Source organism: Equus caballus, chromosome 30 (assembly GCF_041296265.1).
Source record: "Equus caballus isolate H_3958 breed thoroughbred chromosome 30, TB-T2T, whole genome shotgun sequence".
NCBI classification, from domain to species: Eukaryota; Metazoa; Chordata; class Mammalia; order Perissodactyla; family Equidae; genus Equus; species Equus caballus.
Genome location: NC_091713.1, coordinates 37,281,491 through 37,296,207, shown reverse-complemented (window position 1 = coordinate 37,296,207; position 14,717 = coordinate 37,281,491). Strand labels below are relative to the sequence as shown.

General features: G+C 58.8%; 1 protein-coding gene and 1 long non-coding RNA gene across 8 annotated transcripts in view; one reads left to right on the top strand and one right to left on the bottom strand.

Annotated features, from left to right (window-relative positions):
* The window catches only part of NAV1 (neuron navigator 1), a 231,926-nt gene that overhangs the window by 144,676 nt on the left and 72,533 nt on the right, over positions 1 to 14,717 (bottom strand). For all 7 annotated transcript variants that reach the window (XM_023632539.2, XM_070255879.1, XM_070255877.1 and 4 more), the window contains one exon: positions 13,613 to 13,719. In XM_023632539.2, the coding sequence (XP_023488307.2) occupies positions 13,613 to 13,719 (107 nt within the window). The remainder of the gene's footprint in view (positions 1 to 13,612; positions 13,720 to 14,717) is intronic.
* Positions 991 to 4,967, top strand: LOC138921579 (uncharacterized). Its single transcript, XR_011434250.1, has 2 exons — positions 991 to 1,132; positions 2,605 to 4,967. It is a non-coding gene; the product is annotated as an uncharacterized lncRNA (long non-coding RNA).

Below are 14,717 nucleotides of genomic sequence, written 5' to 3'. Positions count from 1 at the left end.
TTCCTGGTTCAGCCTGGACTCCTCCCGCTCCTTACTCCTCTTTGTTCCTCTGAGCCTCCTCTCGAGGGGTACCATATGCCGCGAATCTCAAGTCCTCTCCTTTCCTTCAATAAACAGCTCCTGAGATTCTACCTCCTTCCCAAAGAGAGGGTGGTCCAGAAGAGAGAGTGAGGTGGTCCCAGCCCCCTCCCCACCATCTCAACCTCCCCACTCCCTCCTGCAGGAAATGCCACCCCTCAGTTTAGGAGATGGAAATTCCTTCCATGCTCATCTCATGAGTTAACTCAGTGCCGATCCCCTGGGGTGCTGGTCCCCTCTGTCTACCTGTCCTGCCCACCTTTCCACTGTCACTCTCTAAGGGCCTTGCCATGGCCATGTGGTGGTCCCTTTAAATAGTCATCCCAGAACTTTCTGATGCTCCCTAACGCAGCTCTCCCTCTATCTGCCTCTTTTTTGATTCCCTTCACATCTCTGAGTTTCCCACCATCCTCTACTGCAGTGGGAGCCTCTGCTGCCGTGGCAACAGCCATTCCAGCATCAGTCGATAAAGCCAATATGTGCAGAATGTTTCCTCTAATGATTCCTAAAGAGAGAGGTACCTGCCTGGCCACACCACCCGCAGGCCCAGCCCTGAGCCCTCCCGCTCTGCCCCGTCTCCACTGCAGGACCGGCCTGGGAACGCTCCGGAAGAGACACCCTGCGAGGGGCTACGTGATGACGGGGAGGCCTGGCCGGGCACGGATGGGTGCTGCTGATGTCAGTGGCCTGTGGAAGGGAACTGGGTCCCGCCCAGTTTCTAAAGGGAAGGTGGGGAAAGAGGCTGGTTGGGAATCAGGAAAGTCCCTGATCCCCAGCTCCCCAAAGCCTGGCTCCTCACCCCACTCCTCTCTCTCCAAAGGCATCAGCCGTTTCTGGGATGGGGAGAGGACGGGTGATCTGACCACATCTGGGGGCTGACAATTTAAAGCCACTTGAAGGATGAAGAAGATAAGGCATACAGCCAAGGAAAGAAAGGCACGTCCGCATGCTTACAGCCCCGCAGCTGGGGAAGGATGGAACCCAGGTCGTCTGTGGGGGCTCTGCCCATCGCACTGGGTCAGGATCCCTCGAGAGAAGTGGGAGAGAGAAGAAGGTGAGAAGAAGGGCTAGGCGGTCCCACCCCTTTGACCTTGAAAGGTGACCTTGGGAGAAGCTGGGATCTCAGGGAGGGGGAGCGGGCAGGTGAGTCCATAATTGGCTCCCTCAAGGGCTACGGGCCGAGCAGGGAAGAAGGAGGGTTTTCCTGATTTCTGTGCCCACAGTCAGGATCTGCAGAGCAAGGGCTGGGCACCGAGCCACCCACCCCGGGCTGGCCCAACTGAGCGACAGGCACCTTCTTCAGTTTCCCTGCTCACACCCCTGTGATGAGGACTTTCATCGCCTCCTGGGCAGACTCCAACTCCTTTGCCTTTGTAGAAAGCCCTCCAGGCATTGCTCCCCACTTCCTTCCACCCTTTTTTCTGTCATGGCATCCCCCAGGCCAGGCGGGAGGCTGCTGACATAGCTGGTGCCTGAGCACAGAGCCTCATCGGGACAAACAGCTCCCTCCCACTGCTCACATCCCGTCTGGTCCTGGGGGACACGGCAGAGAACAAAACAGACCAGAATTCCTGTCCTCAGGGAGCTTCCATTCTAATGGGAGGGACAGACAATAAATTAGAAATATTAGCCACTCAACAGTGCTAAGGAGAAAATGCAGAGCAGGAGAGGCACAGGCAATGCCCAGGGGCCCGGGCTGAATTTTCAATATGGTGGCAAAGCAGGCTTTACGGCGGGGGGGAAGGCGACATTTGGATAAGGATCTGAAGGAGGAGAGGGGGCTTCCTCTCTGTATCTGTGTGGATGTCTGGGGAAGACGTTTCCAGGCAGAAGGAGCAGCCTGAGCAAAGGCTCTGACGGGCAGTGTGCCTGGCCTGTCTGAAGAACAGATGAGCGTGGCTGCAGAGAAAGGAAGGAAGGAAGGGGCCAGTGGCAGGCAATGAGGTCAGAGATCTAAGTGATGGCCAGTGTGGGAGGGCCTTTCAGGTCACTGCAAGGACTTGGCCTTTCACTCTGAGTGAGATGGGAGCCACGGCGGGTTATGGAGCAGAGGAGGCACATGACCTGGTGTCCCCCTTGAAAGAGTCGCTGTGGCTGCTTGCTGGGCTCATGGGCAGAAGCAGCTGCAATAATTTAGATGAGAGATGATGGCGGCTTGGAAGCGGGTGGTGACTTTGGTGGGGGTGAGAAGGGGTCAGACTCTGGATAAACTGTGAAGCCTTTAGAATTTGCTGACAGACCAGACGTGGGCGTGTGGGAGAGAGGAATCGAGAATACCCACGGATTTCGGCCCCGACAGCTCTGAGAATGGAGCTGCCATCCACCAAGATAGGGAAGACTTCAGGAGGGGCCGGTTGTGGTTTGAGAAAGGATTAGAGCGCTGTACTCTCCCTGGCCCTTCTTGAGGCCCAATGTGCCTCCTCCAGGAGGCCTTCCCTGACTCTCCGCCCACGGTCTATGGCAACCGCTTTGATAATTTCCTGGCATCTGTAGCCAACGTTGTTCACTCGCTCATCTGTTTCCCAGGGACCCATCTTTGGTCGGTCTACCGTGATGAACTTTTTCTCAAAACCCATCGCAGATCTCCGCACACAGTGGGCTCTCAAACATATTTGGGGAATGACGACCGATTCGATGAATGAGTGCGTGACTCAGAACAGATGTGTGGGGGATTGTAAACAGCAGTGACCTCTGCATACCCCGTGGTGAGAGACGGCACAGCTGGTGTGCCGGAATGGAAGCCAGGCTCCGGGATGGTGTCTCTACAACGTCTTTTCTCCCCTGTCTGCAGCCCTGGGCCACAGGGAGGCCAGCAGTCCCTTGCTTTGCCCCTCTGAAGAAAGTTCCAGTTCTGTAGGGGAATGACCGTGGCACAGGTCACAACGGAGGCCCTCGCTTCCCCCACATCTCTGCTCTGCTCAGAGGCATAGGATGAGTTTTGCCAGACCTCTGGGAGGCAGGGGCAAGAGTGGGCAAGGAGTCCTCAGGTTCCCTAGCGCATGCGGCAGTCCCAGTGGAACTTGACCCCCACCCTCCACTGCCACCTGGAGACAAAAAAGGAGCCGGTGGACTCAGCCCAATATGAATGCATCGGCGTGCTCACACATCCGGGGCCTCATCCGGGAAGCCCTCCCAGATTGATCCACTTGTTTCCTCCCAGCTTAGTCACCATCTTTGCTTTGCCAGGGTGTTGGTGGTTGAGACATTTCTGCAGACTCTGCAAGGGCCCGGCTTGGCCTCTCTGGTCCCAGGAGGCTGCCTGTGCTTAACGGTTGGGGATTTTTCTTCTGGGCCACCAGATCAGGAGTGCGGGCTCAGAGAGATTTGCTGTCCCATCTGTCTGTTGGGGAAGATGAGTCTCAGCAAAGTGAAAGCTGGGAGCGGAGCCAGGGGTCGTGGGCCTCAGTCTGTCTTCTGGCCCACTGTCTCAGGGAGAGCTTCCGGGAGGGCGGAAAAGGCGAGAAATTCTAGACTACCACCCGCATTCCTGGGAGCTCACAGCAGCCGGGACGCGTTCTCCCAGAGGCCTCTAAGCCAAGAGGACAAGGATGGAGCCAAGAGGACAAGGATGGAGCCAAGAGGACAAGGATGGAGCAGGGATGAGCTGCCCATCGTGTGAAAGGGGAGGGCAGAGACTGGGCCCTGAGAAGGAAACAGGTCCCCTCTGGTCACAGGAGGAGACAGGACCCAAGTCGAAGCCCAGTGTGCGGCTGGAGGACAGGGCTCCGAAGGCTGGGAGGGGCACAGGCCTCCCTTCAGAGGCAGGGTGCTCTGGGCTGTGCACCCCCAGAGGGAGTGGGAACTGTGGCTGAGGGACCACCTGGAGGACCCGCTCCAGACTGGGAGGTGAGGGCAGGACCAAGCCCATGGGGTGGGCCCTCCTTCAGCAGGGGCTTCTCTGCTGCCCCAGGGCTGGACCTCCAGGGATGGCGGGGGGAGCTGGGGGAGTGGCCGCGGCTCCCTGTTCTGTCTCCCCAGGGGTCCCCCCAGGTGTTCTGACCTGCCCCCCCCCAGGCTAGAGCATGGGACCTGTCTTCCTTGTGACCCAGATCCTCAGCAGGGGGGCCCTGGAGGGGTGCACAAGGCCCTGTTTCCTCTTCTTGGAGACCCGCCTTCTCCTTTTGAAGCCAGAACTCTGTGATCTCCCGCAGGGGAGTGTGTCTCTGACGTGGTGACCTGGGTGGCTTCCCAGGGAAGGACTGCCCCCCTCGCCCCCCAATATCTGTTGCCACAGAGCCCAGTGTTGCCCAGCACCAGCATGCAAGGGCTTCACCACTCTGGCGTCACCAGCCTGGGGATCGTGCCCTCGAAGGCTCTCCCACCTGCTCTCTGGTCCAGCCTACCCCGCCCTCGCACCGTGGCCCCTCGCGCCTGCCTTTCTCCCCTGTGCCTTCTCTGCTATGAATTCAAGTCTCATTCACCCTTTGCTGCCCAGCTTCAGGGCCACCTCCTCTAGGAAGCCTCCTCTGACGACTCCATCCCACACTGATCTCTTCCTTTCCCATCTATTGAGTATGGGCAAATTCTGCCTAGTTACATCCTAGGGAGACATCCTGTCCCTCCAGTTCAATTGTGAGCCCCCTGTTAAAGACAGCTTTGTTTATGTGCCCCCAAAATTCATAAGATGAAACTGTAATTCCCCATGTGATGCTATCGGGAGATAGGGCATTTGGGAGGTAATGAGGTCATGAGGATGGAGCCCCCGTGATGGGATTGGTGCCCTTCTAAGAATAGAGCCCTTTTCCTCTCTGTCTGCCACGTGAGGACACAGCAAGAAGACAGCTATCTGCCAAACAGGGAGTGGGCTCTCCCCGACACAGAATCTGCCAGTACCTTGATCTTGGGCGTCCAGCCTCCAGAACTGCGAGAAATACACTTGTGTGGTTGAAGCCCCCTGGTCCACGGTATTTTTGTTACAGCAGCCTGAACGGACTCAGACCGCTCCCTACGTGGAACAGTTAGGGAGGGCTCCTCACGCCTGTTGAACTGAAGGGCGGCGGAGCTCACAGCTCTAAGCACCTCCTATTGCCAGCCGACGCCCAGGCATTATTTCCTGAAGCCCTCTGACGCAGGCACCGTCTTGTCTGCATTTCACACAGAAATACACTTGCCCGAGACCACACAGCAGGTTGCTGGTGGGGTGAGACTATGAATCCGGCCTGCGGTCTCCCACATTTTCCCATAACTTCATGCCCTTACTTCATGCCGCTGTTTCTGGGGGCCTGCCTCAGAACTGCATGGGATCCCAAGAAGTGTGAAACCCCCACAGCAGGCAGAGAAAGGAGGATGGGTCCTGGAGGGCCAGCGGGAAGTGGAAAGAGGGCCTTTCCCGCTGAGGAGACCCCATAACTCAGACGCCCATGGCACCCGAGGGCTGCTGGGTCTAGGGCTGCAGTCACAGTAGACGGGCCCACAGAATCCCGGGAGTGGGGACGGGGAGGGAGGGGGCTTACTCCTCCAGGCACAGCCGTGATCTACAGCATCATCAGCCCCGGCGCTATGACCTCTGTCCTGGGTCCTGGTCACTTCCAGTGGACCTGGCAGCCCCAACAAGTCAGGGCCCCTTGGGGGACTCCCCTATTCTCAAGTCTTGGGGTCCTGGGTTCTCTTCTTGACTTGCTATGTAGCCTCCCAGAATGCCCACGTTCTCTGCACCTCAGCTGCTCCTGGAGACACCAGGTGGAGGAGGGGGGTGGAAACTTTTCTCCCCCGGCTCACGGGCTTATGGGGGTGGGGGGGAAGGCAGGAGGAGAGCACCGAGTGGAGAGCATTCTGTCTGGAGGTGCACTCATTTAAAATCAGCTCCCTGCTCCTCGGGCTAACAGACCAGGATGGGAAATCTAGATGTTCCCCCCATGTGCTTGGCCTGTGTGTTGCCATGACAACTGTTCTTGCACACCCGCTGGGGTGTCCATTGCACATCGCGCCCCAGATGAGCTCGGGTACAGCGCCCCGAGACCAGGACCAGCCCAGATCAGTTGTCATGGCAACCGCAGGCCCGTGAGGGGGACCCAGGCAGGCGAAGAGGAGGGCAGAGTGTGCGCTGTGCCTGCGTGTGGGGTGGAGACGCGCGAGCTCCTGGGCGAGGACGTCTCCTTCCATGTGCGCAAACCTAGAGTCAGAGCTGACCGTCCACAGGGTCGGTTGGGTTAGGGCCACTGCATCACCACGCAAGATAATCTTAGGCAACGTTTGTGATAGATCCTATGACCTCACCGAGGGCCAAGGAAACCCAGAAACCTGAGCGGGAAACACACGAGGCCCAAGCCTGAGGCGGTCTGGCCGAGCCTGTGCTGACCTCACTACCACAGAGCAGAGCGACTTCATCTCTGTTCACTGACCGGGTTCGAAGGTCTGGAGGACCAACCCTTGGATACAGGCTTTGGCTTGAGAAGACGTCCACTTGTCTGGGGAGACATACTGTAACATCACCCGGGTTCTGAAAGGTCCCTGGTGCCACAACGCTGCAGACAAGTGCAGAGTAAGGAGGAAGCCTTGCCGGCCTGAACCGGGGAGGGACAGCTGGTTTAGGGAGAGCATGCTGCAAACAGAGACATTCCCGTGTCCAGGCTGTCCTCGTTGTCGCCATGGGCACCTCGGTGGTTTATGAGAGTTTTTGTTAGGTTTTGAAACGAGGCATTAAACTTAACAGAGGAATGTGGCGGTGGAGTCCTATTTCAATGAATTTTAACAGAATAAACATGGGCAATTACTTGGCGTATCTCAGGAGTACTCATTGGTGTGACGGTGGGAGTGCCAATGCCCACGAGAGCCTCGCCCCTCACACGGCCTGATGTCATCGTCGGGACCTCACCCGCTCTGTGCTGCTTCCTGCCCAGACTCCTAGGCAGGAAGGATGCGGTGAGCTCACGGGGTCCAGCTCCTGCCCCTGGGCGGTGCCAGACTCTACGTGAGCATCGCATCATCGTGAGCGTTGGGGCTGCCCTCCCTCCACTTCCAACGGGGCCCGAGCTCCCCTCCCACCTCCATCTATCTGACCTCAGTCATGCTCACCACGGAACACACTCACTTCCTTCTCCAGCCCTCTGTGAAGGTGGAATGAGCTTCTGGAGAAAAGGGACAACTAAGGGTTTCTCTGCCCTCCCCTCCCCCAGGGCTCGGACGACCCTGCGCTCTGACCCTCTGCCCTGACCCTTCATTATCTTCAGTTCCCTCTGAAGCCCGGCCTCCCGCTACCCAGACCCACACACAGGAAGCCAGGGTTTTCATTCCTGCTGCCTCTTAAAGGACGTGGAGGAGGAATATTATGACTGGGGGTAATTCTCAGCACTTACTCTCTGGGTTATTGTGTCTGTGTCACCTCCCTCTCTTCAACTGCCTCCCCCAGAGCTCCTTCTGTGTCCGCCTGCTGGGCAGTCTTATTGTGGGGAAGTCTCCCAGTGGGGGACCCTAATCCTCTTATCACAGGGATGGGGGTGGGGGGCGCTGGGTTCTGGTTTCTGCCCATTCAGTGGGAGTGGGAGGAGGACGGAAGCCTTGAATGTGACCGGCTTGCAGACAGCCCTCCTGGAGATGAAGCCCCTGCAGGCTCCCATGGAGAACCCCTTCTTGGAAGTTATGGAGAGGATTGGCCAGCCTTTGCCCAAGGGGCGGGGCAAAGCCCTGGGAAGCCAAGTCTTCAGGGCACCTCTTGAGGTGAGGTTTCTCTCTCTCGGTCATGGAGGCACAGAGGTGGGAGTTTACCAAGTAGTGCAGGTTCCTTCCTCCACTCTCTGGATAACTACCCTGAGGTTGCACGGGATAGCCCATCGGGAGAGATTCCTAGGAACCAGGCCCACCTCCTCCCAGCGAGCACCCTCATCCTCAGGTCCTTCCCGTGGCCACAGGCACACGAGGACTAAGCAGGGTCAGGATTTCCTAAGAAGAGATGAAGCGGTTCGTTGCAGGTTTCAGAGTCCAGAACAGACAGGCACGGGGCCTGGGGGCAATTCTCTAGGAAAACCACAGGGAGACATTTGTCACCTCCCCCTTCCACTCGTCTTGCCCAGCATGGAAGGCTCGGGGTGCAGGGGTTGGCCCACGAATGCTGTGCCTGCCTTCTCAGGGGGTGTCATGAGGCCAGAGTTCCGCCCTTGCTGCCTGGGATGGGAGACATATTCCAGGGCTGGGGCTTCTCTAGGGCCACCATGCAGCTCATACACAGCTGCCCAGGCTGTGCACTGCTCCAGACAGCTACATAAGCCCCACCCGGGCAGAGGTCTTGGCCTGTTTTGCCCTCAGATGTACCCTGAGCATCGAGAGCAGGGCCTGACACACACACGTGCTTAGTGAGGTTTGGCGACTGGATACGAATTTCCTCTGTGTGTGGGCAATGCAGAGACCCGGCCGGCTTGGGTGGAGCAGGAAACAGGGACCTGAGGCCTTGCCAGCCCTGGGCGTTGTTTTTCGAGCACTCGTGGGTGCAGACGCCACGCAGAACCACTCCTACCCCTTCTGGAGTGGTAGAGTCTGGTGCGGGGGGGGGGCCTGGGCCAGGATGGTGGTCGGGGAGGGGGTCCAGCCTGCCCAGCCTCCGCTATTTTGGACACTCCTGGAAAATGGCTCCAGCTGGGTCTGCTTCGCTGCTGGAGATGAATGCCACCCCAGCCACACGCTGTCTCGAGAAGTCACTCGTCAACTGCCCCCCCCCATCCTCCTGCGAAGAAACAGGATCCAGATCCCTGGGTTTCTATTTTAAGCCCCTCCAGCAGGGGACCTACCGTGACCTCACTTCTCTGGTCTCGCCCCTTCACAGCACTTCCCAGAGCCAGGCTCTGCCTCTCCCGGCCTCCCTGGGGTGCCCCAGGACCCAGGACGTGTCCCCTCCCTCGAGGTCATGGCATGTGTGGCTAAGAGCAGGATCTCTGCAGACCAGCTGCCCGGTTCCAACGCTGGCAGGACCACCCTGAGCCTGTCACGTAACTCGCCTCATCTGTAAAGTGGGCATGCTAACAAAGCACCTCCCTCCATAACGAATAACACCAATCGCGTCTTAAGCAGTTACGATGCACGGGCACCCTTCTAAGATGGTGCATTTAATCCTCACAAAACCCTAGGAAGAGGGTACTGTTATCATCACAGAGGCACAGAGAGGTCAAATAACTTGCCTGAGGCTGCAGAGCCAGCAAGCGGCAAAGCTGTGAGGCAAAGCTAGGGAGTGAGGCTCTGACTCCCCTTCATCCTCAGAAGGATGAGAGGTGCCCCATCAGCGCCAGTTCAGAGGAAGCCACAGTAAGTGTCACCGAGGCCCTTCAGCGTCATCATCGCCTTCCATCCCAGCTCCTGGAAGTCTGCGTGGTCCCAGGCGGCCACTGTCTACCCAAACAGGGCCTCCAGGCCCCCCTGCACCCCGAACCTCCTCTGCTCCCGCCGCGCCCTGGAACACGGCCAATGCCGTCGGCCCCTGAACTTGGTCCGTGTCTTCTAGTCAATTTCCGCGCGTCCTCTCTCCACGGATGGCTGGGACATCAGGCTCAGCTCAGCACGAAGGTCCCCAGAGGGCAGGGGACACGGCCGTGTGAACTCAGCGTGAAATGACTCAGGTTGGGGATGACAGAGGAGCAGTGACATCCCGGGGCTTCAGGGCGATGTCGGCAGGGACCGTGGCTCCCTGACCCACTTCTTTCCCCACCACTGGGCAGAGGCGAAGGGAGACAGAGCGGAGCTCGAAGAGAGTGCAGTTAACACAGCGAGGACCAGCAGCCAACGGGCCGGCCGGCCAGCGACTCAAGGACACGAGCCTGGATTCAAATCCCGGCACAGCCCCCTCGCCTCGTGCATGTCCTCAGACGAGTCACTTTATGTCACCTCTCTGAGCCGGGGTTTCCTCACCTGCGACACAGAATGACAGACCACCGCAAAGGGCTGTGTGAGGCGCTCATGACGGGCTTCACGCGGAGCATTAGCATTGTGCCTGCACACAGTAGGTGTTCCATAATGGTGTAGTGTTTGGGGAGTCAGAGGGCAGGGGCCTGGGTTTCAATGACCTGCTAACCAGCCGTGCAATCTTGAGCAAGTCACGGTTCCTCTCTGTGCCCATCTCTCCCCGTGGAAAAGGAGTCCACATCCGGGTGATACGTAAAGTTTGTTAGAGCTCTGACTTTCCTAGCTCTGTGATTCCGAGTCATCTGTAGCCCTGGGAGACTGGATGTGGCCTGGAGCTCCCGGAGGAGCACAGGCTTGGGGTGGAGGGGCTTGCTCCATGGCACCAGAGCCCCCTGAGGGCCCAGAACAAACCCTCTGAGGAGAGTAGTCAGCACACCTCTCCCGGCCCGGCCGAGGGCGCACCAGGTTTGCAGGCTTCCTTAGAAGGGGGCCTCTGTCCTGGCTCCCAAATCCACGAGACATGAAAAACTGACCTGTGGCTGGAAGACGGAGCCAGCTCCACACGGGAGGAGAAAGGAGGAGAGAGCGCAGAGCCTGCGTGCAGCCAGACTCATGCTGCCCTGCCATCCGACATATCGACCCTGGCGCACGGCCCGGAGGGAGCAGGCTCCAGCTCGTTCCTGGTGACACATGTCATGACGGAGAAGATCCCTTCATTATGTGTCCACTTACTGCTCATTCAAACACGCCACAAAGCGGCAGTCATTAGGAACCTGTGTCAACCTCAGGGCGACCTTTCTCAGTCCTCCGGCACGTGGCCTCGCACACGTGGGCGTGCAGAATCAGCAGCCCTGGCTTCCCTCGGCTTTCCAGATTAAGCTCGGATGGCGGCCTAGGGATGGGTCCACTGCTGGGATCAGCATGGGGCTGTCACCAGCACAGCCGGGCGGGCTGGGGGGTCAGGGCACAGGTACAGACGCCCACGGGCCGCATCTTCCACACTTGCCCCAGGGCAGAGGCAGAGGGAGCAGCTGGTCGTGGATGCCTTCGGGACAGACGAAGGCCGACCCAACTCCTCTGCTTGGCGGCAAGTCATCATGGGAAAATCTCCTCCCGCTGCACAAAGGTTACCCAGCCTCATCTGGACCCTGTTCCCAGGCAGAGGAAGTGGGAAAGTGGTGCAAGGCTGAGAAGGGTCTTCGGCCCCTTCCTGCTCCCCTCCAGGACTCCGCCCCCACGGGCCTGGATGCCAGAGAGGACCGTATTGGGAGGACGGCAGAGAAAGGCCGGTTGCTCCTCCTCAGCTGGCAGAGCAAGAAACAGGCTGCAGGGGACGCATGAGGTCCACCACGACCAACGATGGATCCCAGACTCACTCGCTCAACGCCCCATTTTACTGAACACGGAGCAGCAGGTGCCGCACCATGTAATGGGGAAGAAGATGAGTTCACGGACAAGAAGGGAGGCAGTGTGAGCTAAAAAAGAGAGCAGACCTGCCCCCTGTCATCTCCAAATCCATACGGGAACAACGGAATCCATAACTGAAACACCTGTGCTGGGTCCCAGGAAGATTATCGATAGAGGATGTGGTGCTCCCCAAGGCACCCAGTGCTCCTTCCACAAAGTGCGGGAGAGGCCCAGCACCCTCCTCATGCTGCAGGGCCTTGAGGGGAGGCCGGAGTGACTGGGCCACCTTGTCAGCTCCTACAAGGGCAGGTCAGTGGGCGGGGTTTCAGGGATGCCAGCGGATTCCCTGGGGAAGGCTCCCTGGAGTGGATCCCGGAGACCCTGAACTCCCCAAAGGCAGGTCACAGTCGGATCATCTTTTACGCCCCTGCCAAGCACAGTATGGGTACAAGACCAACCGTTACTGATGGTTTGTTGATTGAATGAAAGAATAAATGAATGAATGAGCCGTTACCAGGCCCTGAGGGGAGTTCGGGTGGGAGAGCAGGGCAGAAACGGAAGCCTTCCCTAGGCTCCTCTCTTCCGCTCGGCTCTGTTTGCTTCGGGCTCAGAGAACAGGCTCCCCTACAACGCACAGGCAGACCCCAAGTCTCTCCCGCATCCAACCCGTCAAAGAGCCCGGTGTCCCTGGCCGTGATGGATCACCATGACGACCAGCGAGTACCAGAGCAGAGGCAGCGCAGCGAACCGCGCTCCCCTTCCCCAGGAGCCTCAGAGGAAAAGCCCACTCTGAAGGCTCCCTGAGGCTCCTCCCTGTGGAGTAGCCCCACCTGTGATCTAGGAGACCCTTCAGATCCGGCTGGTGAGGGTGGTCCTCCAGCCAACCAGCCTGGGCGAGTCCTAAAGCCAGGCTGCCGCAGACGTGACAAGTCATAGCCCTCCCACCAGCTCATCAGGGAACAGCGGCCAGTGCGTGCCCGGTGGGTGGAGAGGACCAGGCTCCAGCAATGTGGCGTGCCCATGAGGAAGCCATCACACAGCAAACTGCAGATGTAAAAATAGAGCTCCACAGAGCGTCCTGGTTACCACGTTCTAATTCTGACGGCTTTTCCGTGCCAGTGAATTTGGTTTCCTTTAGTCTCCTGCCACGCGCTGGTCCCCCGCGTGAATGCTTATTGTGGGAGGCGACGGCTTACTTTTAGATGCCCAGTCTCGACCCCACAACCCTTCTCCGCAAGGCTTGTCATGGAAGAATGAGTGTCGCTGCTCTGCGTTCACTGGCTCCAAGACCACTGCTGGAGACCAGGATGGCAGAGGGCTCAGCTCCCAGGCTCGAGGGACACCCAACCACCCGCCCGGCAGGAGACAAAGAAGGTAGGAATGCACATCACCAGGGTCCCACTGGAGCAGGGCACTGAGACGAGCTGTGCGACAAACCCTCCAGACAGCCTCAGGTTTGCCAAAAGCAAGTCCTCTCCTTCCTGGGGCAAGTGTCCCTCCGGCAACCAAAGAAGAGAGCAGGGTCCCCGCAGTGTGGGGTCTCCTGAACCTCCGATATGGATTACAGTCATCCGCTAGGTATTTTGTTAATGTCGCAAGAAAACCAACACACACCTCTAAACCTGCTAGGAGTTTAGAATCTGACCCCTTTAGGGACCCGACCTGCAGTACACAAGGCATTCACTCATCCTCTGGCCATTCATTCACTCAGAGACACCTCCTGAGCACCCGCGTGGGCAGAGACTGGCCCGAGGAGGCACCTGGGAGCAGGCGGTGTCTCCGCCCGTAAGGAACATCACCGTCCTCGAGTCTCAGGGGTCTTCCTGGTGAGTCTTACGTTCTGGTTCCTGAGGCTCAGTTAACAGTACTGTGCACATCAAGAAGGTGACACCAGTGGGAGCACCCTGTTGAGAGGCGTCCCAGGGGAGGACAGTTGGCCGGATGGCTCCAGACCGCCTCCCTAGTGCCCAGCATCTTCCCCGTTAATCCAGGCTTGGGACCTGCAATCTGCCTCCTGGCTTTCACTGATGGCCTCAGTGATTCCCTCAATGGAGCGCTGGATAAACAGGGCACCCACGGCCGCTTCCCTCTCCTGGCCCTGAAGTGCTCCTGGATTGGACGGACCACTCCTGGGTTGAGCCAAGCAGGGCAAAAACGCACAGTGCAGTTCATAGGCGGACATCTCCTTGTTAACAGGGGGCTTGTTTACCTGGGTCACTGCTTCTTCCATGTGGGCAATGGGGAGGGTTCTAGTCTAGGACCTCCCCACCCCAAGAGGAAGTCTTCACCCCACGGTACTCACCCACGCAGGAGAAGCTCTCCTCAGGCCCACCAAGGGGGCCAGAGCAGCCGTCCAGGGCCCAGCTGTCCTGGGGGAGGGGGCCGGCTTCCTCCTGGTCTGGCTGCAACCTGTGGGACAGAGAAGGGGTGGTCACTCACGGCAGAGGTCATCCTGGCCTCGAAGTCTCTCCATGGGGCTGAGGAACCTCCCTGGAGCGTGGTTCTTCTCCTCTGCTGGTGCCTCGCACCCCTGTGAGCTGGGCACTCCCACTGGGCACATGCATGTGTGTGCACTCCAGCAGATGCAGGCCTTCTGGGCAAGTCAGGCTAGGACTAGGGGTTGGGGGGCCCCAAGGGAAGTGGGATGGCTGAAGCCAGACACCCTTTGGTGTCTCACCCAGGCTCAGGAAGTGAATCACCCACAGGGCAGAGGGACCCCGCAGTAACTCCAGCCCTTGGGTTGTTTGTCCTGCCACGGTCCCTGCCCTCAGGATGTGCATATATGTACAGCCACGTGCATACACACGGGGAAGAACTCCCTCTGAAGCTGAGATCACCAATTCCTTATGAGAGCTCCCGGGCACACAGGCCCCCTTGGGCTTGCTCACGGTCCAGGCAGCAAGGAGGGCAGGGAAGACGGAGGGGCCGGCTCAGCTGGGGTCACAGTGGCTCCTGGGAGGATAAGTCCACGCAGGGCCAGTTGTGGAAGTAGGATGGAAGGGTGAGGTCTCCGGGCACCAGCTCCCGAGTGCACACAGCCCTCTGAGCACAACCCCAACCGTGCAGTCGCTCCCAGGAACAAAGGCTGTGGGAGCCTTATTACAGGCAATTACCCCGAGCTCCGGGAGCTGGCCCGCCCACCCGTCCGCCCGCTGTCTCCAGCTAAATGGACCCTTTGGCAGCTTGGCAGCAGCGGGAGGGGAGGGCTGTGCAGGCAGGAGGGGAAACTGATGCTGGTCCTGGGGAGGGGGCTGGGCCGGGGGACCCTGGGAGTCTCTGGGGCAGCTGAGATTGGTCATCCTCTCTCTCCAGTTCTTGTCTCAACACTCAGATGTGGGACTCTGGGCTCAGCTCTGCTATTAACTTGCTGGGTAAGGCAGAGCAAGTCTCTTCTCCCCTCTGGTCTC